The 26959-nt window shown below is 54.3% G+C and overlaps 4 protein-coding genes across 4 annotated transcripts; all 4 read left to right on the forward strand.

The window, feature by feature from the left end:
* The first annotated feature begins 881 nt into the window (after positions 1–881).
* LOC131584258 (protocadherin gamma-A10-like) lies at positions 882–6755 on the forward strand. The gene is made up of 3 exons (XM_058849165.1): positions 882–3685; positions 4876–4886; positions 6692–6755. The coding sequence occupies exons 1-3, from the start codon at positions 1241–1243 to the stop codon at positions 6753–6755; spliced, it is 2520 nt and encodes an 839-aa protein (XP_058705148.1). The 5' UTR covers positions 882–1240.
* Positions 6756–10495: 3740 nt separating this feature from the next.
* Positions 10496–13666, forward strand: LOC131584205 (protocadherin gamma-B5-like). Its single transcript, XM_058849097.1, has one exon. The coding sequence runs from the start codon at positions 10661–10663 to the stop codon at positions 13160–13162; it is 2502 nt and encodes an 833-aa protein (XP_058705080.1). The 5' UTR covers positions 10496–10660; the 3' UTR covers positions 13163–13666.
* Positions 13667–14959: 1293 nt separating this feature from the next.
* Positions 14960–23036, forward strand: LOC131584259 (protocadherin gamma-A10-like). The gene is made up of 2 exons (XM_058849167.1): positions 14960–17583; positions 22647–23036. Exons 1-2 carry the CDS (start codon positions 15142–15144, stop codon positions 23034–23036), a joined length of 2832 nt encoding a protein of 943 aa, XP_058705150.1. The 5' UTR covers positions 14960–15141.
* A 67-nt stretch (positions 23037–23103) lies between these two features.
* LOC131584203 (protocadherin gamma-B5-like) lies at positions 23104–25741 on the forward strand. Its single transcript, XM_058849096.1, has one exon. The coding sequence runs from the start codon at positions 23104–23106 to the stop codon at positions 25615–25617; it is 2514 nt and encodes an 837-aa protein (XP_058705079.1). The 3' UTR covers positions 25618–25741.
* The last annotated feature ends 1218 nt before the right edge of the window (positions 25742–26959 follow it).

Consider the following 26959-nt stretch of genomic DNA (forward strand, 5'->3'; position numbering starts at 1 on the left):
CTGTTTTGCTTTTCATGATCTTTATTTCATATGCTTGTGATAGGGTTGAATGATTTTTGTGTCAGAGATTTTGATTTTTTTACCCTTTTCTCACAGAGATGTTGGGGGTGTCAGCAGAAGTCGTTGTATGGGGAACAGAAAATATCTGAAATTTTGTTTGCTAGGAGAGGCATCTGAGATACAGTGGGATCACATATGAGGGAGATTTTCCAGATGACGGTTTAGGCACTTGAATCAATCAAATTTACATTTTGATTACTGGTCAGAAATGTTTCAAGAGCACAATTGTAATTTTTGCTATGGTTCTATGATTCCTTTCTTGGAAACACATCGTATCAGCGTGGTTAAGAAATGCAGAAATTGATAGTTTACTAATGAGCTTAAATTCTTTACACGTTGACTTCACAATAAAAGAAACCTAGAATGAATTAATGAAACGTAAATCTCTGTTATCTAAGGAAACACTATGTTTATTTTAGGAAGGGATGTGAAAGATTTGAAGTCCTGAAAGTTTTCATTTAAGTGTTTTAGCTGCATCTTTATTTGTCCCGGTTATTCAGTGGTGTAACAATTAGGTCCCTGAATTGAAGAAGCATGCAATTGCTCTCGTCCCGCTTGTGTTAATGAACCTGATAATTGTGTTTATTCGGGATATGGAATCCTCTCGTTTTGACCAAAAAGCATAAGGCTAACAGGAAACTACAGGATAAAATACGAAAAATGTGTTTGAATTTACATTTAATGACATTATTGTTTCGTTTCCCGTACGGTTAAAGAACGGCGCTCACGGAATATCTCTTCCTTCCTCCCGATCGTGATGCCCTGGAGGGTCACAGGCGAGATGGGCTGGAGAAAAGCGGAGGCAGGAGATGGGCGCGGGACGGAAAGCGGCGTGTGGGTGGCGAGTGGTCCCTGTTTGTAGGCAGGCAGGGCGGGCAGCGCTCGGTGGCTGCAGTGCCGGGAGGAGGCTGCGGGCGCCGCTGTTGACCGAGAGGAGCGAGAGGAGGATCGGAGCGCTGGCGGCAGCCCCGGCCGCTGCGGCCAGGCTGGATCGCTGGATCGCTGGATTGGTGGGTGGGCAGGCCGGGCGGCGGTGTGCGATCGTGCTGCCGGTGCGGATCCGTGCGGCGGAGAGGCGGCGGAGGCTGGGGCAGGGCCCGGGAGCGGAGAGGCCGGTGGGAAAGGTCAGCAAGCGCTGGGAGCTGAGCAGCAGCGGCAGCGGGGAGCTAAGTTGTCGGAGATGAGCTGGGCGGGGAGGCGCTGGGGCCGGCGGCAGCGAGCTGTGCTCTGGGCCGTCCTGCTGGCGGCGTGGGAGGCGGCGTGGGGGCAGCTGCGCTACTCGGTGCCCGAGGAGCTGCCCAAGGGCTCGTTCGTGGGCGACGTGGCCAAGGACCTGGGGCTGAAGCTGCCGGAACTCAGAGATCGCGGCGTTCGCGTTGTAGAAAGAGGTCAGAGGCAGTATTTCGCTTTGCATGGGAAGACGGGCCATTTAGTGACGGCGGAGAGGATCGACAGAGAGCAGCTGTGTGAGCGTGTGCAGCAATGCGTGCTGCGCTGTGAGCTGATCGTGGAGGGAGAAATGATGTTTTATGAAATAGAAGTAGACATCAAGGATATAAACGATAATGCACCCATCTTTCGAGAGGCAGAAATAGAGCTCAGAATGAGCGAGACGACAGCCCCGGGGTCGCGGTTTCCCCTGCCAGATGCTCATGACCCGGACTGTTGTCAGAATTCCCTGCAGAGCTACGAGCTGAGCGGTGACGAGCACTTCTCGCTGGCTGTGCAGGCAGGCCCCGGCGGCGATCAGCGTCCCGAGCTGGTACTGGCCAAGGCGCTGGACCGGGAGGAGGCGGCGTTTCACGAGCTGGTGCTGAGGGCGATGGACGGCGGTGATCCGGCACGGACGGGCACGGCTCGGATCCGTGTGACCGTGGTGGACGCCAACGACAACGCGCCCGTGTTCAGCCAGTCGGAGTACACGGTGCGTGTGCCCGAGGACGTGCCCGTGGGCTCTGTCCTTGTCACTGTCACGGCCACAGACGCCGACGAGGGGAAGAATGGACACGTGAAATACTCCATTCAGAAAATTACAGAGAAGTCCTCGAAGATTTTCCAGCTGGACAGCGACACAGGAGCAATCACCCTGATAAGGAAACTGGATTTCGAGGAAGGCGATTCCTACGAAGTAGAGGTGCAGGGACATGATGGAGGCCTTTACGACACTACTAAAGTTGTGGTAACCGTGACAGATGTGAATGACAACGGCCCCGAAATCACCGTGTCGTCGTCACTGAGTGAGATCTCTGAGGACGCGCCACCGGGGACCGTGGTGGCTCTGCTGCACGTGCAGGACCGGGACTCCGGGGCTAACGGCGAAGTGCGGTGCTCGCTCGACAGAGGCCTGCCCTTCCGCTTAGAGAAATCCTTTAAGGATTACTACCGTGTGGTGACAGCGAGAGAGCTGGACCGGGAGCAGGTGTCGGAGTACAACGTGACGGTGCGGGCGGCAGACGGCGGGTCGCCGGTGCTGCAGAGCAGCGCGGTACTGGCGCTGCGGGTGCTGGACGTGAACGACAACGCGCCGGTGTTCGCGGAGGAGCGCTACAGCGCGCGTGTGTGGGAGAACAACGCGGCGGGCGCGCTGGTGCTGACGGTGCGCGCCACGGACGCGGACTGGGGGCAGAACGCGCGCGTGCGGTACCGGCTGGCGGAGGGGCGGGTGCGGGGCGCGGCGCTGTCGTCGTACGTGTCGGTGCAGGCGGAGACGGGCGCGCTGTACGCGCTGCGCTCCTTGGACTACGAGGAGGTGCGCGAGCTGCGGCTGTGGGTGCGTGCGGAGGACGGCGGCGCGCCGGCGCTGAGCAGCAACGTGTCGGTGGTGCTGGTGATCGTGGACGAGAACGACAACGCGCCGCAGGTGCTGTACCCGCCGCTGTCTCGGGCGGCGGGCTCGGGCGGCGCGTGGTCGGGCGTGGAGCTGGCGCCGCGCTGGTCGGAGCCCGGCGCGCTGGTGGCCAAGGTGGTGGCGGTGGACGCGGACGCGGGGCAGAACGCGTGGCTGTCGTACGAGCTGGCCAAGGCGACGGAGCCGGGGCTGTTCCGCGTGGGGCTGCACAGCGGCGAGGTGCGCACGGCGCGCTCGCCGCTGGCCCGCGACGCGGCGCGCCAGAGCCTGGTGGTGCTGGTGAAGGACCACGGGCGGCCGGCGCTGTCGGCCACGGCCACGCTGAGCGTGCTGCTGGCCGAGAGCGTGGCCGAGCTGCTGGCCGAGCTGGGCAGCGCGGCCGAGGCGGCGGCGCCGGGCGAGCCGGCCGGCAGCCTGACGCGCTGGCTCGTGCTGGCCGTGGCCGCCGTGTCGTGCCTCTTCCTCGCCTTCCTGCTGCTGCTGCTGGCGCTGCGCCTGCGCCGCTGGCGCCGCCAGCACCTGCTGCCGGCCCAGAGCGGCGCCTTGCGCGGCGTGCCCGTGTCGCACTTCGTGGGCATCGACGGCGTGCGCGCCTTCCTGCAGTCCTACTCGCACGACGTGTCGCTCACGGCCGACTCGCGCAAGAGCCAGCTGCGCTTCTCGGCCGCCAGCTGCTGCGACACCCTCCCGGCGCGGCCTCTGCCCGACGAGCCCGCGCCGCTGCTCGGCGACGAGGACCCTGCCGCCGCCCTGCCCGCCGATCCCGCCGCTCCCTCGGTGAGTTGCTCTGGGCACCTTTTCTCCGACACTCGTGCTTCCTCCTGATGCTCCCGTGTCCTTTCCCTCTTCTCTGCCTTGCCAAGGAGATTTTGCTTCCAAGCGAGGTCGAGTTTCCCTCGGTGACGTTCTTATGGCGGGAGCCCGTTGGTGTCGTTGTTTGGACATGGGGTCTGTGGTCAGCCTTGCAGTTAGTGGAGAAGGAAGGAGGGAGAAGGCTGCTGCTGGCAGGCTGTTCGTTAGGTCGTGAGTTTGGGTATTTCTCAGGTTGGAGTTGTTTTCCCCCCCATGTCCCCTGTGCTGTGTAGAATGTGTGTTGCTCTTAGTGTTAGTTCTTTTGAAGTGATGTATCACGTATTTGAGAAATACAACTTTTTCTGAGGCTTATCTGTCTTCTGAATAGCAGCTGTGCTTGGATAGGCTGAATGTGTCTATATCAAAATGCTGATGGCTTTGCGTGGAACTTCTCTGCATGCTGTTCTCAGCCTTTTTTGTTCTACTTGATCCATGGTGGAGATGAACAGGAAAAGTGTTTGCATCATCGATGCTTTAATCTTTGTCCTCAACAGAGGTCTGGGCCTGGCAAGAAGTGTTCCTTGATGATGTCTGTGTGCCTGTTATGAAGATGAAGGATGCTGTTTGAAAAGGTTGTGGGTGTATGTATGTGGAGGAGGAAATGCAGGAGGAAATGGTAGAACTGCTTTGTTTCATTTTTGTTTTTGAAGGTAGAGCTCTGTCAAATGGAGCTGGATGAACCCTGGCTATAAAATATTTAGCACGGTAAGAGAACAGGCTGGATAGGAAGGGAGAGATTTAATTTGCAGCAGGAGATAGAAGGTGGGCATAATTCCCACTGTGCAGATATGCACTGACTCCATCTCTCTCTTGGAAGACTGCTCGGCTTTTCCTTTTAGAGCTATGAAGACTCTCCCCAGAACTTGAGTGAACAGGCAAATGTCGCTTCCATAGTGCAGAGGTGGAAAGATGGCTGTGTGAAATTGGTGGTGTGAAGAGAAATGGTGTGGGGAAGTGGGCCTCCAGTGTCACGTGTTTTGAAGATGTGTGGGTGAAAGAAGGCCATGGATGATGGGAAGGGTTGGAAATTGGAGTTGTGTGAGCTGTGCATGAATGTCTGCTGCAAGCCTGAAGGGAATGTTTTCCTCCATTCCCTGTCCAATTCCTATCTCCAGCATGAACGAAGGTGGGGTTTTCCCTGTGAATGTAATAGTCTAGAAGATCTGTGTAGCAGGTGGCTGGAGAACCCTGGGAGGTTCTTGCAAAGTATTTGCATCCCATCATAATTGTGTCACTGAAAAGCTTCACTTGGTGTTTATGGAAGATGCCGTATGGGAAGAGCAAGCAATGTCTTCAGTGCCTGTAAACAACGTTATTGATCATCTCCTGTAGTTATATAACCCAGAAGAGTGTTGGGAGCTCTTCAGTCCTGCAGGTCTTCATTTTCTGTCTCACTCTTCTGATGATCTGAAGATGGATCTTCCATGTTTAGAGGTGAAATAGACAGGTTTCTGGAAATTGTCTCTGTAAGAAATGCTTTTTCATGTCCCGTGGTTTGGGTGAGAAGTCAAATTTTATCCATGCTGAGTGGATACTGTCTGAGCAACTTTCCGTTTGGTGGAGTCTGTGTAAATTCTGAAGATCTGTGATAAGCGTGTGAGCTGTGAAGGGTTAGGGGGGAATGTTGGGGATGTGGTGTGTGAGGAGGTAGTGGAGGAGACATGGCATGTGTTGTGTTGATGCCCAGGGCTATTGGTGGACTGATGAAAATGAGTCAGGAGGAGTCTCATGATTTGATCTTGTGTGGTTTTGGCTCAAATGGCACAGTTTGTGTTCCATATTCTGTTGTATGAAGAGTGGTTGTCACCCATGTTGTGAGGAGTGGATGTGGTGAAGAATGGTGATGTTGGCTTTGAGGTGATGCTTGGATGGCTGGGTCTTTGCCAGGGCTGCTGAAAATTGATGGCCTCTGTAACATTTTACACTTGTTCCAATAATTGGGAGGATCAGAATGATCTCATTTGTGATGTTTGGGATCTGAGAAGCTGTGGACACAATTTTTTTCAAATGATGTCTGTATGTAAAATTTGCTTTCACGTTTTGTTTGGAGAGAAGAAGTCTGTCTATGCAGAGACAGGGCTGGTGCTGGTGTTCTCTCTGATATAGTTCTAAATGAATGAATGAATGGTGTCAAGGTCTGTTTGTCCTAGTGGTTAGATGAGGCCCAGAGCTGTGGTTCCAAGCTTTTTCTTTCTCTTCCTATGCAAGGAAATGAGTGTCTGGTGTCTGTGTAGTGATCTCCTGTGTGAGGCCTCGTGTGCATTATTCACAATTGAGTTTCCTGTGTTTTGTATGAGTTACAGTTGAGACAATCTGAAATGTGAAGCCATGGTGGATACTCTGCTGGTGTTTTTCCATTCTTGGCTGGCTTGATTAATTTTTTTTGGATGATTGGTTTGGGTTGGGTTGGGTTGGGTTTGGTTGGGTTTGGTTTGGTTGAGTTGGTTGTTTGCTTGTTTTTGTTTTATTTTTGCAAGGAGTAAAGTTGATCCTCATTGTGCCTGGCAATCCTTCAAGCTCCAGACCATGTAATTATCCCGTAGGGAGAGTGTCTGTCATCCATACCTTGAAGCTGTGAATGTAATCATAGAATCACAGAAACACAGAGCTGTAGAATGGTTTGTGTTGAAAAGGACCATCAAGGTCATCTCCTTCGTACTCCTCTGCCATGGCCAGGGACATCTTCCAGTAGAGCAGCTTCTTCAGAGCCCCACCCAACTTGGCACTGAATATTACATTTAAGAAATACAACTTCATAAATATTCATTTTGCAAAGGTGGTGTTTTCTCTGTATGGAACTGTACATATAGAGCCACATCTCCTGTCTTGAAGAATAATTAATTGTGTGTGAGACCTCCATTATCCCTCTGTTTCTCTATGCAACATTGTGATCTAGAGTTTCTTCCGAGTTGTAATTGCACTTTAATTCAGGCCCTCCTTTGCAGAAAGGCTGCAATTCATTTTTACAGTTCTGGTCAATACTTTGAAAATTTAAACATTCATTTTTCAACACATCCTTACTTCAGCGTCCCAGGAAAGAACTGTGTGTGGGGAATAGGAAGAATAGGAAGCAGAAGCAATAAGAGAACCTACTTTAATTTTTCAGAAGATTTAATTTGAGAATGAGGCTGAAGAGAAGCTGTTTGTAATACTGGTTTTGTATTTGTGCAAGGTGATCTGGCTGTGAAGTAGAAGAAGATCATTGTGGTGAGGATTGATTCTTCAAATGAAGCCCCCTATCCTCTGTCCAATGAAATCCTTTAGGGCCACACTTGCAGCTTGGGACCTTGGGGAATTCCGGGTGCTCTCAGGGGTGAATTTTAGGGTCTGAAATAAAGGCCTTGATGACTTCACTGTGGTCATTTCTGACAACTTGTTGTCTTCTAATACTTCCTAGCCTTATATGATTAAAGCTTTGGGTTTTTCTGTATGTTTTGTTCTGTGTTGTTTTTCCTTGATTTACCTTGTATGTGGGCCTACTTAAAATCATCAATAACCCATCTCTTTTTACTGACCTATGGTGTGTAACCATCTCCTAGCTTGTTCTTTGGGAGTGGAAGGCAGGAGATATGAGAATGATTTTTTGTTCTGTTACTGTTGGCAGAAATAGATGTAATAAATATGACTTTAGTGAGCCTTGTGCCTGTGTGGAAGAGAACATGTGATAAGGACAGGGAGGAGATTCCCTGGAAGCCAATGGTTTGATGAGCCATTCTCCATTGGATGACCGCTAATCTTTTAGTGTGGTTGTTTATCCTTTGTGTGCTTTGGAATCCTTCAGTTCCTTCTCATACCGGTGGTGAGCAGAGAAATGTCCCTCTGTTCTGGCTGTGGCTGTAGTGCATTATCATCTCCTGATAAATGTGCCCAGGGAGGAGATGGCCATAAGCAAAAGCTTCCAGTTGCATGGTGGAGAAGGAAAAGAAGAGAGGGGAGCTGTGAGTGTGAGGCCAGAGAAGAAGTGGGTCATTGCCTTGCTTGTCCCATGTCAGAGATCCCCCAAGGCTGTGCCTGATGGAGTAGGGTGTGCTTTGAGTTTCTTGTGTAGAGCAAGGGAGACTTACAAAGTGTTATTGCCTCTGTTAATTTCTATGTGTTTGTAACTCTTGCATTGCTTGTTGTCATGAGCTGAAGCTCAGCGTGTCTGATCTCCTGTGGAAGGTCTCCTGTGTCCCAATTGTCCGAGTGCAGGTGGAGTTCCCTCACCCACCTGAGGTGTTTAGAGGTGTAAAGAGGAAGGGTTTCCTAAGCACATGTGTGCTCAGCCAGGAACACTTTGTCTGTGGTGTAATAATGCAGAATCATCTCTGCTGCAGTTGTCCAAGTGCAGAGCGGCCACCCAGGCCAGCCAAGACTTTCTGGGACAGAGCAGGGGCCAGTGGGTGAATGTGTGCAGTGTCCCCCACATCATCATCACGCACAGGAACTTGCTGGGCAATGATCTGGAGGCTGTTAAATGGCTGAGGTACAGGCTGGAGAGTCATGGCTGAAGAGTTACAGGCAGTGGCTAAATGTGCAGGTGGAAAGCAGTAACTGGTGCTGTCCCTCAAGTTTCCTTAGTAGGACCAGTCCTGCTGAGTGGCTTCATGGACAATGGGATTGAGTGAACGTTCAGAAAATTTTCAGCTGACAGCAAGTGGAGTTGATTGACGAGAGGGCAGAGATGCCAGCAAGGGACAGGCTGGAGAAGTGGCCCCATGCAAACATCCTGAAATTGAAGAGTGCCAAGTGGCGGGTCCTGCACGTGCGTTAGGGCAATCCCCAGTTTACACAGAGAGTAGGGGACAAGGAAGAGGTGTGCAGAGAAGTCCTTTGGGTTCTTGGTGAGTGATAAGATGGGACATGACGTGCCAGTGAGCACCTGCTGCTCCAATTGTGTCCTGCACATTTACTCTGCCCAGCAGCAGGTCGGAGCAGGTCCTTCCCCCACTCCCAAATCTTTTTGTGAGACCGTAGAGTGCATGCAGATATTTGGCCAATATCCCAAGTGGCCATGGTGGAGTGTCCAGAAGGATGATGGAAGTGGTCTGAGGATTGGAACATGTGAGCTGTGCAGAAGGACGGAAGGAGTTTAGGTGTTGTAGCATGGAGAAAAGATCGCTGTGTGTAGACTTTTGGCAGTGTTCTTTTGGGGTTTTTTGCTGTTCCAAATTACAAATGAGCTTATAGGAAATATTGACAGGGCACATTTCACCACGACCAGTGGTCATAGGACAGCAGGGAAGTGTTTTTAAGTAAGAGAAGGGAGGTTTTGATTAGGCAAAATCTTTCCTGTTTTGTTAGTGGGATACTGGAACATACAGCCCAGAGAAGTTTTGGATATGACTGCAAATTTGAAGCCTAGGAGAAAGTGTTCCTGCTCATGGCAGAGGTGTGAGTTCAAGGACCTTTAAAGAAGGTTTATGTAAGAAACTGAAAGTAATGTTTAGCTCTATGAAGGACTCAGCATTTCTTTGCGCTTTCCATTTTCAAGTGCTTAGATGTGGAGATGTAGATGAAACAATTTTAATGAGTGAGGAAGAACTAAAAATAGTATTCCGGCATAGAAAGTATACTATATGAAATAGTATCTTGGCATAGAAATGGCTTACAGTGCTTTAGGATGATCTATATCTCAGATTAATTAATCCCAGGTAATGAAGGACAAACCAGGGTATGTGACAATTTGTAAAAATCTCTTGACGTCGTCCCTATTATATCATTTATTGTTACTGTACGAGTGCTATGTTTTTATTAAGAGCTGCTGAATTCCTTTCTTTACTGGTGTGCCATGAATATTTGGTACTGAGTGTTCAATCAAAGCAATTGTTTTGCGACTCAAAAGAATGGCCTAAGGTCACATCTGGGATAGAATGGCCTTGGAGTGGAAACAACTTGAATGAATAACAAACAAAAGGGTAAAAGTTATTCTGCTATCACTGCATAGGAGTTGCTTACATTGTTTTAGGCTGTTCTATATCCCATATTACTTCATCCCAGATAATGAAGGACAATTCAAGACATGGGACAACAGTGCAGAAAAACTCTTCAAGTATTCCCTATATTATCGTTTACTGCAACTATAAATGCGTCACGATTATATTAAGTGCAACTGAATTCCGGTATTAACAGATGAGCCATGAATATTTGTTTTTGAGCGTTCAATGAAAGCAATTGTTTTGTGACTGAAAAGAATGGCCTAAGATCACATAGTGGATAGAATGGGGTTATAGTGGAATGGAGCAGGAGCTGTGTGCTTGGTGTTTGCAGCGGAGGAGCGAGGCCGGAGGCGGTGCAGCCGCTGAGGCCCGGCCCAAGGCGGGCCCCGTTGAGCGCGGCCATCGGGCGGCTGCAGTGGCGTGGCGGCGCCTCCGGGTGCCGCTGTTGGCCGCCGCCTCCCGGCGCTGGAGCCGCCGCCGCCGCCGCGGCAGCGTCCTGCCCCCGCAGGCTGCTCGCTCGGCCGGCGCCGGCCAGAGCGGCAGCGGCAGCAGCAGCGGCTTTGGTGCGGCTTTGGTGCGGCTTTGGTGCGGCTTTGTTGCGTGGCTTGTCGGGGAGCAGCGGCGTGGTTGTGGGGCCGAGCGGGCTGTGTTTGGTGCGGCTTTGGCCCGTGCACTGTGTGGCGAGAGTGGCGTGAAGGGAGGCAGGGCAGCGGCAGCAGCAGCGGCGAGAGGCGGCTTTGGTGCGGCTTTGGTGCGGCTTTGGTGCGGCTTTGGTGCGGCTTTGGTGCGACGAGAGGAGGCTTTGGTGCGGCTTTGCTTCGTCGCTTGTCGGGGAGCAGCGGCGTGGTTGTGGGGCCGAGCGGGCTGTGTTTGGTGCGGCTTTGGCCCGTGCGCTGTGTGGCGAGAGCGGCGTGAAGGGAGGCAGGGCAGCGGCAGGAGGCAGGAGCTTGGCGAGCGGCGGCGGCGGCGGCGGCGGGCGAGAATGGCGGTGAGGCGGCGGCAGAGGCGCGGGCCGGGCGGCGGGCGAGCGCTGCTGGCCGCGGTGCTGCTGTGCGTGTGGTGGCGGGCGGCGGGCGAGCGGCTCCGCTACGCCATCCCCGAGGAGCTGGGCAGAGGCTCGCTCGTGGGGCCGCTGGCGCGGGACCTGGGGCTGAGCGCGGACGAGCTGCCGGCGCGCAAGCTGCGGCTGAGCGAGGAGAAGCAATACTTCACGGTGAATGAGGAGAACGGCAACCTGTACGTGAACGAGAGGCTGGACAGGGAGGAGATGTGCGGCGAGTCGGCGTCCTGTTCTGTCAGTTTCGAGGCGCTGGTGCACAACCCTCTGAACGTTTTCCATGTGGAGGTGTCCATTGAGGACGTGAATGACAACTCCCCAGAGTTCAGCAAGGCTGTTCTGGACCTCGAGATCGATGAATGGAAGCCTCCCGGTGCCCGATTTCTTCTGGAGACGGCACGAGATGCAGACGCAGGAAGCAACTCGTTGCTGACTTACCATCTAACCAGCAACCCGTCCTTCTCCCTGGCCATGAAGGACAGTCCGGACGGAAGCAAACCAGAGTTAGTACTGGAAAGAGCATTAGACAGAGAGGAGCAGAGTTCTTTCGAGCTTGTTCTGACGGCGGTTGATTCCGGGGACCCCGCGAAGTCTGGAAGTGTCCAGATTCGGGTCAACGTGACAGACGCCAATGACAACCCACCCGTATTCGCGCAGGACCACTACCGTGTGAGCCTCCGTGAGGACACACCGCCGGGTTCGACAGTCCTGAATCTGTCAGCCACAGACGCCGACGCTGGCACCAACGCCCTCATCACCTACGGCTTCAGGAAAATGCCGATCAAGGCCCTTGAGAAGTTCGTGGTCGATGCAGAGAGTGGGTCAATCACGCTGCAGGAGGCTTTGGACTTTGAGGAAGCGCGCGCGTTCAGCCTGGCTGTGGAGGCGAAAGATGGAGGGGGTTTGGTGGGAATCTGCAAGGTGGAGGTGGAAGTGCTGGACGTGAACGACAACGCGCCCGAGATCACCATTCTATCCCTGTCCAGTCCCGTGCCCGAGGACGCACCGGTCGGAACCGTGGTGGCTTTGCTGAAATTGCGGGACAGAGACTCCGGGGAGAACGGTCAGGTGTCGTGCGAGCTGTCGGGGGAGGCGGCGCTGTCGATGGTGGCGTCGTCGGGCGGCTCGTACAAGGTGGTGACGGCGAGCGCGCTGGACCGCGAGCAGGCGTGGGAGCAGCGCGTGACGGTGGTGGCCCGGGACCGGGGCAGGCCGTCGCTGTGGAGCAGCAGGGAGCTGGTGCTGGAGGTGTCGGATGTGAACGACAACGCGCCGGTGTTCGAGGAGGCGGCGTACAGCGCGTACGTGGCGGAGAACAACGCGGCGGGCGCGCTGGTGCTGCGCGTGCAGGCGCGGGACGCGGACGCGGGCGCCAACGGGCGCGTGAGCTACTGGCTGGCGGGCGGCAGCGCGGGCGCGGCGGGCGCGGCGCCGCTGGTGTCGGTGGAGGCGCGGAGCGGCGCGCTGTACGCGCAGCGCTCCTTCGACTACGAGCAGTGCCGCGAGTTCGCGGTGGCCGTGCGGGCGCAGGACGGCGGCGCGCCGGCGCGCAGCTCCACGGCCACGGTGCGCGTCTTCGTGCTGGACCGCAACGACAACGCGCCGCGGGTGCTCTGGCCGGCGGCAGGGGCGGCGGCAACGGGAGAGGCGTCGTCTCCGTTCGAGGTGGTTCCGCGGTCGGCCGAGGCCGGCTACCTGGTGGCCAAGGTGGTGGCGGTGGACGCGGACGCGGGGCGCAACGCGTGGCTGTCGTACGAGCTGGTGCAGGCGTCGGAGCCGGCGCTGTTCCGCGTGGGGCTGCACAGCGGCGAGGTGCGCACGGCGCGCGCCGTGTCCGAGCGGGACGCGGCCAAGCAGCGTGTGGTGGCCGTGGTGAAGGACCACGGGCAGCCGGCGCTGTCGGCCACGGCCACGCTGCACGTGGTGCTGGCCGAGAGCTTGCAGGAGGCGCTGCCGGAGCTGAGCGAGCGGCCGGCGGGCGCCGAGGCGGCGGCGGCGGCGGCGGCCGAGCTGCAGTTCTACCTGGTGCTGGCGCTGGCGCTGCTGTCGGCGCTCTTGGTGCTGAGCGTGGCGCTGGCCGTGGTGGCGCGGCTGCGGCGGGCCGGGCCGCCCGCCGTGCTGCGCTGCCTGGGCGCGCAGCGCTTCTCGCTGGCCGGCGCCGCCTTCCCGGCCGACTTCTGCGAGGGCACCTTGCCCTACTCCTACAACCTGTGCGTGCCGCCGCCGGCCCGCGCCGTGCCCGAGGCCGCTTGGCCGCCGCCGCCGGTGCCGGTGGTGCCCGTCCTGTCGGCGGAGGAGCTTCTTGGCGGCGATTCCTGCGAGAAGCCGAGCCCGAGCAGTAACGTCGTCGTGGGAGAGCCGCCCGCCGATGCTGCTGCACTGCAGGTGTGTAAAGCGTCAGCTCCTTCTGCTTTTAAAAGTTTCTGAAATGTCGTTCATGTTTTCCGGGTATTCTATGCGTGGTGTCATTGGGGACTTGTCATCTTTGTCCCTGCATAGCGGAGGAAGTTTTTCATTGTTTTCAGGTAACAGATTCAGCTGACAGGCTTTGACTCTGTCTCTCTTTTCCGCTAGTAGAAGTGTTTCTCTCTGTCTTTCTCCATGTTTCCCAGACTCATGTTTTTGTGAGTTGCACAGTGCTGTCTCCGTGATGGAGTGAATTAAAGAACGGGCAATGCCCCTTTCATGGTAGAGCAGGAAGCACTTGGTTCTTCCTTGGTCACAGGTTAAGCTTCAGGTGCGAGGTTTTGTCTTCAACTCTTGAGCTCTATCAGTTGCAATGTGTTCGCAGTACCGCATGCACATTGGTATTGGTATTCTGTGGAAGGAGAATGGCTGATTGTTCTTCAGAGGGTCGAGGAAAAAGGGAAAAAACACTGACACCGGGTTTTGTAGTTTTCATCCTTCCTGACTGCTTTGTTTAGTAAGGCTGTGCTTGGAACTCGTGTAGAGCTTTACACAAACCCTTTCCTTAAACTTTGTTTTGTCCCGGTTTGATTTAGAAGGGTAACGAAATTGGGAAGCTCCGTTGTCCATGCTGGGTGAAAAAAACGATCGTTGCCCTTTTCTGGGGGGATTGCAGTAATGGGACTGGATGGCTTCTTTTTTTACGTCCTGGCTGGCAGTTCTCTGTTTTGCCCTTTTTGGTCCTAATTTCATATGCTTGTGATAGGCTTGAATGATTTTTGTTTCACAGATTTTGATTTTTCTTTCCTTTCCTCAAAAACCTGTTGGATGTTTCAGCAGAACTCGGTGTATCAGGAACAAAAAATAGCTGAAATTCTGTTGGGTAGGATGGACATCTGAGATACGAAGGGGTCACATAAGAGGGAGATTGTCCAGGACATGGTTCAGACACTTGAATCAATCCCATTTCCAGATTGGTTAGTACTCAGCACAGTTTCAAGAGAACAATGATACTTTAGTTCTATGGTTCTATAATTCCTTTCTTGGAAACACATCGTATCAGCGAGGTTAAGCAATGCATAAATTAATAGTTTACTAATGAGCTTAAATTCGTTACATGTTGGTTTCAAAATAAAAGAAACCTAGAATGAATTGATGAAAAGTAAATTTCTGGTATCTAAGGAAGCACTATGTTTATTTTAGGAAGGGATGTGAAAGTTTTGAAGTCCTAAAGGTTTTCTTTGAAGTGTTTTAGCTGCATCTTTATTTGTCCCGGTTATTCAGTGCTGTAACAATTAGCTCACTGATTTCAAGAGGAATGCAATTGCTCTCGTCCCACTTGTGTAAATGAACCTGATAGCTGTGTTAATTCGAGATATGGAATCCTCCCGTTTCATCTATTAGAGGCTGTTGTTGAGGATGCTTTTGACCAAAATGGATAAGACTAACAGTAAGCTACAGGATAAAATAGGAAAAATGTGGTGTAATTTACATATAATGACATTAGTAAGTGTTTCGTTTCCCCTGCGGTTAAAGAACCGCGCTCACGGAATATCTGTGGCTTCCTCCCGATCGCGATGCCCTGGAGGATCAAAGGCGAGATGGGCTGGAGAAAAGCGGAGGCAGGAGATGGTGGCGGGACGGAAAGCGGCGTGTGGGTGGCGAGTGGTCCCTGTTTGTAGGCAGGCAGGGCGGGCAGCGCTCGGTGGCTGCAGTGCCGGGAGGAGGCTGCGGGCGCCGCTGTTGACCGAGAGGAGCGAGAGGAGGATCGGAGCGCTGTCGGCAGCCCCGGCCGCTGCGGCCAGGCTGGATCGCTGGATCGCTGGATTGGTGGGTGGGCAGGCCGGGCGGCGGTGTGCGATCGTGCTGCCGGTGCGGATCCGTGCGGCGGAGAGGCGGCGGAGGCTGGGGCAGGGCCCGGGAGCGGAGAGGCCGGTGGGAAAGGTCAGCAAGCGCTGGGAGCTGAGCAGCAGCGGCAGCGGGGAGCTAAGTTGTCGGAGATGAGCTGGGCGGGGAGGCGCTGGGGCCGGCGGCAGCGAGCTGTGCTCTGGGCCGTCCTGCTGGCGGCGTGGGAGGCGGCGTGGGGGCAGCTGCGCTACTCGGTGCCCGAGGAGCTGCCCAAGGGCTCGTTCGTGGGCGACGTGGCCAAGGACCTGGGGCTGCAGCTACCGGAGCTCAGCGTTCGCGATGTCCGCATTGTCTCGGAAGGTCAGACGCAGTATTTCACTGTGCACGGGAAGACGGGCCATTTAGTGACGGCGGAGAGGATCGACAGAGAGCAGCTGTGCGAGCGTGTGCAGCAATGCGTGCTGCGCTGTGAGCTGATCGTGGAGGGAGAAATGAAGGTTTACCGAATCCAAGTGGAGATCACGGATATTAATGACAATGTGCCCAGCTTTAAAGAAAGTGAGTTTGAGGAGACGATTAGCGAGACGACATCCCCGGGGTCACGCTTTCCCCTGGCCGAGGCTCAGGACCCGGACTGGGGCCGGAATTCCGTGCAGAGCTACGAGCTGAGCGGTGACGAGCACTTCTCGCTGGCCGTGCAGGCGGGCCCCGGCGGCGATCAGCGTCCCGAGCTGGTGCTGGCCAAGGCGCTGGACCGGGAGGAGGCTGCGTTTCACGAGCTGGTGCTGAGGGCGATGGACGGCGGCGATCCGGCACGGACGGGCACGGCTCGGATCCGTGTGACCGTGGTGGACGCCAACGACAACGCGCCCGTGTTCAGCCAGTCGGAGTACACGGTGCGTGTGCCCGAGGACGTGCCCGTGGGCTCTGTCCTCGTCACCGTCACGGCCACGGACGCTGACGAGGGGCTGAACGGGGAAATTAAATACTCGTTGAAGAAGGACACAAACAGGGCTATTTTTCATCTGAACTACGAGAGTGGAGCGATCACTCTGTTGCAGAGCCTGGACTTCGAGAAAGGCTCCTCTTACGAACTGGAGGTGCAGGCACGGGATGGCGGAGGCCTTTTCGACACTGCCAAAATCGCGATCACTGTCACAGACATAAATGATAACGCACCTGTGATTTCTGTGCGGTCTGCTCTGAGTGAGATTTCTGAGGACGCCCCGTCGGGGACGGTGGTCGCCCTGCTCCATGTGTATGATCAAGACTCGGGAGCCAACGGCGAGGTGCGCTGCTTGCTTGAAGGGGGCCTGCCCTTCAGACTGGAGAAATCATTCGATAATTACTACCGTGTGGTGACAGCGAGAGAGCTGGACCGGGAGCAGGTGTCCGAGTACAACGTGACGGTGCGGGCGGCAGACGGCGGGTCGCCGTCGCTGCAGAGCAGCGCGGTGCTGGCGCTGCGGGTGCTGGACGTGAACGACAACGCGCCGGTGTTCGCGGAGGAGCGCTACAGCGCGCGTGTGTGGGAGAACAACGCGGCGGGCGCGCTGGTGCTGACGGTGCGCGCCACGGACGCGGACTGGGGGCAGAACGCGCGCGTGCGGTACCGGCTGGCGGAGGGGCGGGTGCGGGGCGCGGCGCTGTCGTCGTACGTGTCGGTGCAGGCGGAGACGGGCGCGCTGTACGCGCTGCGCTCCTTGGACTACGAGGAGGTGCGCGAGCTGCGGCTGTGGGTGCGTGCGGAGGACGGCGGCGCGCCGGCGCTGAGCAGCAACGTGTCGGTGGTGCTGGTGATCGTGGACGAGAACGACAACGCGCCGCAGGTGCTGTACCCGCCGCTGTCTCGGGCGGCGGGCTCGGGCGGCGCGTGGTCGGGCGTGGAGCTGGCGCCGCGCTGGTCGGAGCCCGGCGCGCTGGTGGCCAAGGTGGTGGCGGTGGACGCGGACGCGGGGCAGAACGCGTGGCTGTCGTACGAGCTGGCCAAGGCGACGGAGCCGGGGCTGTTCCGCGTGGGGCTGCACAGCGGCGAGGTGCGCACGGCGCGCTCGCCGCTGGCCCGCGACGCGGCGCGCCAGAGCCTGGTGGTGCTGGTGAAGGACCACGGGCGGCCGGCGCTGTCGGCCACGGCCACGCTGAGCGTGCTGCTGGCCGAGAGCGTGGCCGAGCTGCTGGCCGAGCTGGGCAGCGCGGCCGAGGCGGCGGCGCCGGGCGAGCCGGCCGGCAGCCTGACGCGCTGGCTCGTGCTGGCCGTGGCCGCCGTGTCGTGCCTCTTCCTCGCCTTCCTGCTGCTGCTGCTGGCGCTGCGCCTGCGCCGCTGGCGCCGCCAGCACCTGCTGCCGGCCCAGAGCGGCGCCTTGCGCGGCGTGCCCGTGTCGCACTTCGTGGGCATCGACGGCGTGCGCGCCTTCCTGCAGTCCTACTCGCACGACGTGTCGCTCACGGCCGACTCGCGCAAGAGCCAGCTGCGCTTCTCGGCCGCCAGCTGCTGCGACACCCTCCCGGCGCGGCCTCTGCCCGACGAGCCCGCGCCGCTGCTCGGCGACGAGGACCCTGCCGCCGCCCTGCCCGCCGATCCCGCCGCTCCCTCGGTGAGTTGCTCTGGGCACCTTTTCTCCGACACTCGTGCTTCCTCCTGATGCTCCCGTGTCCTTTCCCCGCCCTCTTCTCTGCCTTGCCAAGGAGATTTTGCTTCCAAGCGAGGTCGAGTTTCCCTCGGTGACGTTCTTATGGCTGGTGCCCGTTGGTGTCGTTCTTTGGACATGGGGTCTGTGGTCAGCCTTGCAGTTAGTGGAGAAGGAAGGAGGGAGAAGGCTGCTGCTGGCAGGTTGTTCGTTCGGTCGTGATTTTGGGCACATCTCTGGTTGTAGTTGTTTTCCCCCCATGTCATCTGTGGTTTGTAGAATGTGTGTTGCTGTTAGTGTTAGATCTTCTTAAGGGATGTATGGCATTATGAGGAAATACAACTTTTTCTGAGGCTCATGTGTCTTCCCAATAGCACCTGTGATTTAATAGGTTGAATGTGTCTTGATCAACATGGTGATGGCTTTGCGTGGAACTTCTCTGCATTTTGTTCTCAGACTTTATTATTCTGTTTGGTGCATAGTGGATGTTTGTGGGGAAAGTCTTGTTGTCATCCATGCTTTGATCTTTGCCTCCAGCAGAGAGTTGGGCCTGGCAACAAGTGTTCCTTGATGATGTCTGTGTGCCTGTTGTGAAGATGTCGGGTCCTCTTTTAGTTGTGGCTCTTTGAAAAGGCTGTGGGTGTATGTATGTGGAGGAGGAAATGGCAGAACTGCTTTGTTTCTTTCTTGATTTTGAAGGTTGTGCTATGCCAGATGGAGCTGGATGACATTTGCCTATAAAATATTTGTCATGGCAAGAGAATTGGCTGTATGGGGAGGGAGAGATTCAATTTGCAGCAGGAGACAGAAGGTGGGCATAATTCCCACTGTGCAGATATTCACTGAGTCCGTCTCTCTTGGAAGACTGCTCGGCTTTTCCTTTTAGAGCTATGAAGTCTCTTCCCAGAACCTGAGTGAGCAGGGAAATGTCGCTTCCATAGTGCAGAGGTGGAAAGATGGCTGTGTGAAATTGGTGGTGTGAAGAGCAATGGTGTGGGGAAGTGGGCCTCCAGTGTCACGTGCTCTGAAGATGTGTGTGTGAAAGAAGGCCATGGATGATGGGAAGGGTTCGAAATTGGAGTTGTGTGAGCTGTGCATGAATGTCTGCTGCAAGCCTGAAGGGAATGTTTTCCTCCATTCCCTGTCCAGTTCCTATCTCCAGCATGAACCAAGGTGGGTTTTTTCCTGTGAATGTAATAGTCTAGAAGATCTGTGTAGCAGGTGGATGGAGAACCGTGGGAGGTTCTTCCAAAATACTTGCATCCCATCATAATTGTGTCACTGAAAAGCTTCACTTTGTGCTTATGGAAGATGCCGTATGGGAAGAGCAAGCAATGTCTTCAGTGCCTGTAAAGAACGTTATTGATCATCTGCTGCGAGTTATATAACCCAGAAGAGTGTTGGGAGCTCTTCAATCCTGCAGGTGTCAACTTTCTGTCTCACTCTTCTGATGATCTGAAGATGGTTCTTTCATATTTTGCGATTAAAAGAGAGAGTCTTTCACAGTCTGGTTTCTGGATTATGTCTCTGTTAGAAATACATTTTCTTATCCCATGGCTTGGGTGAGAAGTCAAATAATATCCATGGTCAGGAGATCCTGGGTGAGCCAGTTTCCTTTTGCTGGAGTCTGTGTAAATTCTGAAGATCTGTGATAAGCCTGTGAGCTGTGAAGGGTTAGGGGGGAATGTTGGGGATGTGGTGTGTGAGGAGGTAGTGGAGGAGACATGGCATGTGTTGTGTTGATGCCCAGGGCTATTGGTGGCCTGATGAAAATGAGTCAGGAGGAGTCTCATGATTTGATCTTGTGTGGTTTTGGCTCAAATGGTGCAGTTTGTGTTCCATATTCTGTTGCATCAAGAGTGGTGGTCACGCATGTTGTGAGGAGTGGTTGTGGTGAAGAATGGTGATGTTGGCTTTGAGGTGATCCTTGGATGGCTGGGTCTTTGCCAGAGCTGCTGAAAATTGATGGCCTCTGTAACATTTTACACTTGTTCCAATACTTGGGAGGATCAGAATGATCTCATTTGTGATGCTTGGGATTTGAGAAGCTGTGCACACAATTTTTCTTCTAATGATGTCTGCATTCAATCTTTGCTTTCATGTTCTGTTTAGGCAGAGAGAAGAAGTCTGTCTATGCAGAGACAGGGCCGGTGCTGGTGTTCACTGTGATATAGTTCCAAATGAATGAATGAATGGGGTCACGGCCTGTTTGTCCTAGTAGTTAGATGAGGCCCAGAGCTGTGGTTCCAAGCTTTTTCTTTCTCTTCCTATGCAAGGAAATGAGTGTCTGGTGTGTGTGTAGTGATCTCCTGTGTGAGGCCCTGTGTGCATTTGTTACAATCGAGTTCTTATGTTGTGTATGTGTTACAGTTGAGACAATCTGAAATGTGAGGCCATGATGGATACTCTGCTGGTGTTTTTCCATTCTTGGCTGGCTTGATTACCTTTTTTTGGATGATTGGTTGGGTTGGGTTTGGTTGTGTTGGTTGTTTGCTTGTTATTGCTTTTTTTTTTTTTGTTATGGACTAAAATTGATCCTCGTGCTTGGCAAACCTTCAAGCTCCAGACCATAAAATTATCCTGTATTGAGAGTGTCTGTCATCCATACCTTGAAGCTGTGAATGTAATCATAGAATCACAGAAACACAGAGCTGTAGAATGGTTTGTGTTGAAATGGAGCATCAAGATCGTCTCCTTTGTACTCCTCTGCCATGGGCAGGGACATCTTCCAGCAGAGCAGCTTCTTCAGAGCTCCACCCAGCCTGACCTTGGACATTTCATTTAAGAAATACACCTTCATAAATACTGATTTCTGCAAGGTGTTGTTTTTCTTTCTGTGGCCATAGATGTAGCTGCTGATGGCAAGCCATAATATGGAACTATTCGTGTCTGGAACAATAATTAATTGTGTGTGAAACCTCCACTATCCATCTGTTTCTCTATGCAACATTTTCATCTAGAGTTTCTTCAGAGTTCTAATTGGACTGTCATTCAGGCATTCCTTTGCAGAAAGGTTGCAGCTCACTTTCACAATTCTGGTCAGTACTTTGAAAATTAAAACAGTCATTTATCCTCATATCTTTACTTGAGCGGCCCAGGAAAGAACTGTCTTGGGGGAATAGGAAGAATAGGAAGCATAAGCAATAGGAGAATGTGTTGTAATTTGTCAGAAGATTTAACTTGAGAAAGAGGCTGAAGAGAAGCTGTTTAAAATGCTGGTTTCATATTTGTGCAAGGTGAGCAGGACATGAAGTAGAAGAAGGTCGTTGTGGTGAGGATTAATTCTTCAAATGAAGCCCCCTATCCTCTGTGCAGTGAAATTCTTTAGGGCCACACTTGCAGCTTGAGACCTTGGGGAATTCCAGATGCTCTGAGGGATGAATCTTAGGGTCTGAAATAAAGGTCTTAATGACTCCACTGTGATCACCTCTGATAACTTGCTGTCTTCTAATACTTCCTAGCCCTATCCTATTAAAGCTTTGGGTTTTTCTCTGTGTATTGTTTTGTTGTCTTTTGTTTTGTTTACCTAAATTTAGTCCGTATGTAGGCCTACATATAATTATCAATAACCCATCTCTTTTCAGCCACCTATGGTGTTTTAGTACCTCTTTCTCTTGTGCAGTGGGAGTGGAAGGCAGGAGATATGAGAGTGACTTTGTGTTCTGTTACTGTTGTCAGAAATAGATGTAATGCATGAGAAATACTCTGCCCAGCAGCAGGTCGGAGCAGGTCCTTCCCCCACTCCCAAATCTTTTTGTGAGACCGTAGAGTGCATGCAGATGTTTGGCCAATATCCCAAGTGGCCATGGTGGAGTGTCCAGAAGGATGATGGGAGTGGTCTGAGGGTTGGAACATCTGAGCTGTGCAGAAGGACAGAAGGAGTTTAGGTGTTGTAGCACGGAGAAAAGATCGCTGTGTGTAGACTTTTGTCAGTGTTCTTTTGGGGTTTTTTGCTGTTCTAATTTACAAATGAGGTCATAGGAAATATTGACAGAGTTCTTTTTACCAGGGCCATTGGTCTTCGGGCTGTAGACAAGAGTTTTAAGAATAAGAAGAGAGGTTTAGATTAGGAGAAAGATTTGCACTGTGGTTTGTGAGAAAATGGAACATACAGCCCAGAGAAGATTTGGATATGCCTCCAACCGTTCAAGTCTAGCAGATGGTGTTCCTGGTCATGACAAAGGTGTGGCTTAAATGACCTTTAAAAAACTTTTTCATGTTGGAAACTGGAAACAATATATAGCTCTATGAAGGACTCAGCTTTTCTTTGCACTTTGCATTGTCAAGTACTCGGATATGGAAATGAAACCACTTTAATGAGTCAGAAAGAAAAAAAAATATTTTTCTGTTATGTTTACATAGAAATGGCTTTCAGTGCTTTAGGGTGATTTATATCTCAGATTAATTCATCTCAGATACAGAATAAAAAATCAAGATATATGATGATTTTCAAAAAAACTCCTGAAATCTTCCCTAATATATATTATTTATTGCTGCTGTAGGTACGCTATGATTTTATTAACAGCCGCTGAATTCCATTCTTTACTGCTCTGCAATGAATATTTGGTGCTGCACATTCAATCAAAACAATTGTTTTGTGACTCAAAAGAATGGCCTAAGATCACATCTGGGATAGAATGGCCTTGAAGTGGAAACAGCCTTAATGAGTCAGAAACAAAAGACTAAATGTTATTCTGCAATCATTGCATAGGCGTTGCTTACATTGTTTTAGGCTGATCTATATCCTATATTACTTCATCCCAGGTCACGAAGGAGAATTCAAGATATGGAACAATAGTGCAGAAAATCTCTTGAACTCTGTATTATCGTTTACTGCTACTATAAATGTGTCACGATTTTATTAAGGGCAGCTGAATTCTTTTATTTATATCTCTGCCATGAATATTTGGTACTGAGGGTTCAATCAAAGCAATTGTTTTGCGACTGAAAAAAATGGCCTAAGATCACGTCATGGATAGAATGTGGTTGTAGTGGAATGGAGCAGGAGCTTGTGTGCTTGGTGTTTGCAGCGGAGGAGCGAGGCCGGAGGCGGTGCAGCCGCTGAGGCCCGGCCCAAGGCGGGCCCCGTTGAGCGCGGCCATCGGGCGGCTGCAGTGGCGTGGCGGCGCCTCCGGGTGCCGCTGTTGGCCGCCGCCTCCCGGCGCTGGAGCCGCCGCCGCCGCCGCCGCAGCGTCCTGCCCCCGCAGGCTGCTCGCTCGGCCGGCGCCGGCCAGAGCGGCAGCGGCAGCGGCAGCAGCAGCGGCGAGAGGCGGCTTTGGTGCGGCTTTGGTGCGGCGAGAGGCGGCTTTGGTGCGGCTTTGTTGCGTGGCTTGTCGGGGAGCAGCGGCGTGGTTGTGGGGCCGAGCGGGCTGTGTTTGGTGCGGCTTTGGCCCGTGCGCTGTGTGGCGAGAGCGGCGTGAAGGGAGGCAGGGCAGCAGCAGGAGGCAGGAGCTTGGCGAGCGGCGGCGGCGGCTTTGGCGGGCGAGAATGGCGGTGAGGCGGCGGCAGAGGCGCGGGCCGGGCGGCGGGCGAGCGCTGCTGGCCGCGGTGCTGCTGTGCGTGTGGTGGCGGGCGGCGGGCGAGCGGCTCCGCTACGCCATCCCCGAGGAGCTGGGCAGAGGCTCGCTCGTGGGGCCGCTGGCGCGGGACCTGGGACTGAGCGCGGACGAGCTGCCGGCGCGCAAGCTGCGGCTGAGCGAGGAGAAGCAATACTTCACGGTGAATGAGGAGAACGGCAACCTGTACGTGAACGAGAGGCTGGACCGGGAGGAGATGTGCGGCGAGTCGGCGTCCTGTTCTGTCAGCTTCGAGGTGCTGGTGCAGAACCCGCTGAACATTTTCCACATCGAGGTGTCCATCGAGGACGTGAATGACAACTCCCCAGACTTCAACAAGGCTGTTCTGGAGCTTGAGATCGATGAATGGACTCCTACCGGTGCCCGGTTTCTTCTGGAGACGGCACGAGACGCTGACGCAGGAAGTAACTCGTTGCTGACTTACCAACTAACCAGTAACCCGTCGTTCAGTTTAGCCTTAAAGGAGAACCCCGGTGGACGGAATCAGCCAGAATTGGTGCTGGAGAGAGCGCTGGACAGAGAGAAGATTAGTTCCTTTGAATTAGTGCTCATGGCAGTGGATGGTGGAGACCCCGCGAGGTCTGGGACTATCAAGGTTCGCATCAATGTGACAGACGCCAACGACAACCCGCCCGTATTCAGCAAAAGTCTCTACGAGGCTCGAGTGGCAGAAAATCTTCCAATGGAGTCCGTGGTGCTGCAAGTACGGGCGACGGATGCGGACTCAGGATCGAACGGGCGAGTGTCCTACTCTTTTAGAAGCGTCCCGGACTCCGTCAGGTCGTTGTTCACTATCGACAGTGAGAGCGGGGAAGTTCGGACAGCGGGTCTCCTCGATTTCGAGGAGAGCAATAAATATGTCTTCGGTTTAGAGGCGAGAGATGGCGGCGGACTCACCGACCACTGTGAAGTGCAGATCGACATCACAGACGTGAATGACAATGCGCCTGAGATCACCATTCTATCCCTGTCGAGTCCCGTGCCCGAGGATGCTCCGACCGGCACCGTGGTTGCCCTGCTGAAAGTGCGGGACAGAGACTCCGGGGAGAACGGTCAGGTGTCGTGCGAGCTGTCGGGGGAAGCGGCGCTGTCGATGGTGGCGTCGTCGGGCGGCTCGTACAAGGTGGTGACGGCGAGCGCGCTGGACCGCGAGCAGGCGTGGGAGCAGCGCGTGACGGTGGTGGCCCGGGACCGGGGCAGGCCGTCGCTGTGGAGCAGCAGGGAGCTGGTGCTGGAGGTGTCGGACATGAACGACAACGCGCCGGTGTTCGAGGAGGCGGCGTACAGCGCGTACGTGGCGGAGAACAACGCGGCGGGCGCGCTGGTGCTGCGCGTGCAGGCGCGGGACGCGGACGCGGGCGCCAACGGGCGCGTGAGCTACTGGCTGGCGGGCGGCAGCGCGGGCGCGGCGGGCGCGGCGCCGCTGGTGTCGGTGGAGGCGCGGAGCGGCGCGCTGTACGCGCAGCGCTCCTTCGACTACGAGCAGTGCCGCGAGTTCGCGGTGGCCGTGCGGGCGCAGGACGGCGGCGCGCCGGCGCGCAGCTCCACGGCCACGGTGCGCGTCTTCGTGCTGGACCGCAACGACAACGCGCCGCGGGTGCTCTGGCCGGCGGCGGTGGCAGGGGCGGCAGCGGGAGAGCCGTCGTCTCTGTTCGAGGTGGTTCCGCGGTCGGCCGAGGCCGGCTACCTGGTGGCCAAGGTGGTGGCGGTGGACGCGGACGCGGGGCGCAACGCGTGGCTGTCGTACGAGCTGGTGCAGGCGTCGGAGCCGGCGCTGTTCCGCGTGGGGCTGCACAGCGGCGAGGTGCGCACGGCGCGCGCCGTGTCCGAGCGGGACGCGGCCAAGCAGCGTGTGGTGGCCGTGGTGAAGGACCACGGGCAGCCGGCGCTGTCGGCCACGGCCACGCTGCACGTGGTGCTGGCCGAGAGCTTGCAGGAGGCGCTGCCGGAGCTGAGCGAGCGGCCGGCGGGCGCCGAGGCGGCGGCGGCGGCGGCGGCCGAGCTGCAGTTCTACCTGGTGCTGGCGCTGGCGCTGCTGTCGGCGCTCTTGGTGCTGAGCGTGGCGCTGGCCGTGGTGGCGCGGCTGCGGCGGGCCGGGCCGCCCGCCGTGCTGCGCTGCCTGGGCGCGCAGCGCTTCTCGCTGGCCGGCGCCGCCTTCCCGGCCGACTTCTGCGAGGGCACCTTGCCCTACTCCTACAACCTGTGCGTGCCGCCGCCGGCCCGCGCCGTGCCCGAGGCCGCTTGGCCGCCGCCGCCGGTGCCGGTGCCGGCGGTGCCCGTCCTGTCGGCGGAGGAGCTTCTGGGCGGCGATTCCTGCGAGAAGCCGAGCCCGAGCAGTAACGTCGTCGTGGGAGAGCCGCCCGCCGATGCTGCTGCACTGCAGGTGTGTAAAGCGTCAGCTCCTTCTGGTTTCAGAGCTTTCTGAAATGTCGTCCTTGTTCCCCGGCTATTCTCTGCGTGGTGTCTGAGGTGTCTCGTCATCTGGGTCTCCACGTAGGGGCCGCGGAAGTTTTTCAATTTATTCTCGGTAGCAGATTCAGCTGACAGGCTTTGACTCTCGATCTCCATTCGGCTGCTGTCAGCGTTTCTCATTGTTTCTCTGTGTTTCCTGAGATTGAAGTTTTTGTTTTTGTGGGTTGCAAAGTCTTTTCTCCGTGACGGAGTGAATTAAGGAACGGGCAATGCCCCGTTCATGGAGAGCAGGAAGCACTTGGTTCTTCCTTGGTCACAGGTTCAGCTTCAGCTGCGTGGTTTTGTCTTGAACTTTTGAGCCCCATCAGTTCCAATGTGTTCGCAGTACCGCATGCGCATTGGTATTGGTATTCTGTGGAAGGAGAATGGCTGATTGTCCATGAGGGGGTCGAGGAAAAAGGAGAAAAGCACTGACAGCGGGTGTTGTAGTTTTCATCCTTCCTGACTGTTTTGTTTAGTAAAGCTGTGCTTGGAACTCGTGATTAGCTTTATACAAACCCGTTCGTTAAACTTTGTTTTGTCCCGGTTTGATTTAGAAGGGAACCGCAAGTGGGAAGCTCCGTTGTCTATGCTGGGTGCAAAAAGCGATTGTTGGCCTTTTCTGGGGGGATTGTAGTAGTGGGACTGGATGGCTTCTTTTTCTGCTTCCAGGCTTGCAGTTCTCTGTTTTGCCCTTCATGATCTTTATTTCATATGCTTTTGATAGGCTTGAATGATTTTTGTGTCAGAGATTTTGATTTTTCTATCCTTTTCTCACAGTGGTGTAAGGGGTTTCAGCAGAACTCGGGTATATAGGGAACAAAAAATAGCTGAAATTCTGTTGGTTAGGATGGACATCTGAGATACGAAGGGATCACATATGAGGGAGATTGTAAAGACGATGGTTTAGGCACTTGAACTAGTCTCTTTTGCATATTGATTACTGGTCAGCACAGTTTCAGGTGCACAATGGTACTTTAGTTCAATGGTTCTATAATTCCTTTCTTGGAAACACATCGTATCAGCGTGGTTAAGCAATGCATAAATTAATAGTTTACTAATGAGCTTAAATTCTTTACACGTTGATTACAGAATAAAAGAAACCTAGAATGAATAGATGAAACGTAAATCTCTGTTATTTAATGAAACACTATGTTTGTTTTAGGAAGGCATGTGAAAGATTACAAGTCCTGAATGATTTTTTTGAAGTGTTTTGGCTGCATCTTTATTTGTCCCGGTTATTCAGTGCTGTAACAATTATCTCCCTGACTTGAAAAAGCATGCAATTGCTTTTGTCCCGCTTGAAGGTTAATGAA

This window comes from Poecile atricapillus, chromosome 13 (assembly GCF_030490865.1).
Source record: "Poecile atricapillus isolate bPoeAtr1 chromosome 13, bPoeAtr1.hap1, whole genome shotgun sequence".
In the NCBI taxonomy this organism is placed as follows: Eukaryota; Metazoa; Chordata; class Aves; order Passeriformes; family Paridae; genus Poecile; species Poecile atricapillus.

Coding starts and splice junctions, on each gene's coding strand:
- LOC131584205 (XM_058849097.1), top strand. CDS start 10,661: ATGGCGGTGAGGCGGCGGCAGAGGCGCGGGCCGGGCGGCGGGCGAGCG.
- LOC131584259 (XM_058849167.1), top strand. CDS start 15,142: ATGAGCTGGGCGGGGAGGCGCTGGGGCCGGCGGCAGCGAGCTGTGCTC. Junction 17,584..22,646: donor CCGATCCCGCCGCTCCCTCG/GTGAGTTGCTCT, acceptor TGGTGTTTGCAG/CGGAGGAGCGAGGCCGGAGG.
- LOC131584203 (XM_058849096.1), top strand. CDS start 23,104: ATGGCGGTGAGGCGGCGGCAGAGGCGCGGGCCGGGCGGCGGGCGAGCG.
- LOC131584258 (XM_058849165.1), top strand. CDS start 1,241: ATGAGCTGGGCGGGGAGGCGCTGGGGCCGGCGGCAGCGAGCTGTGCTC.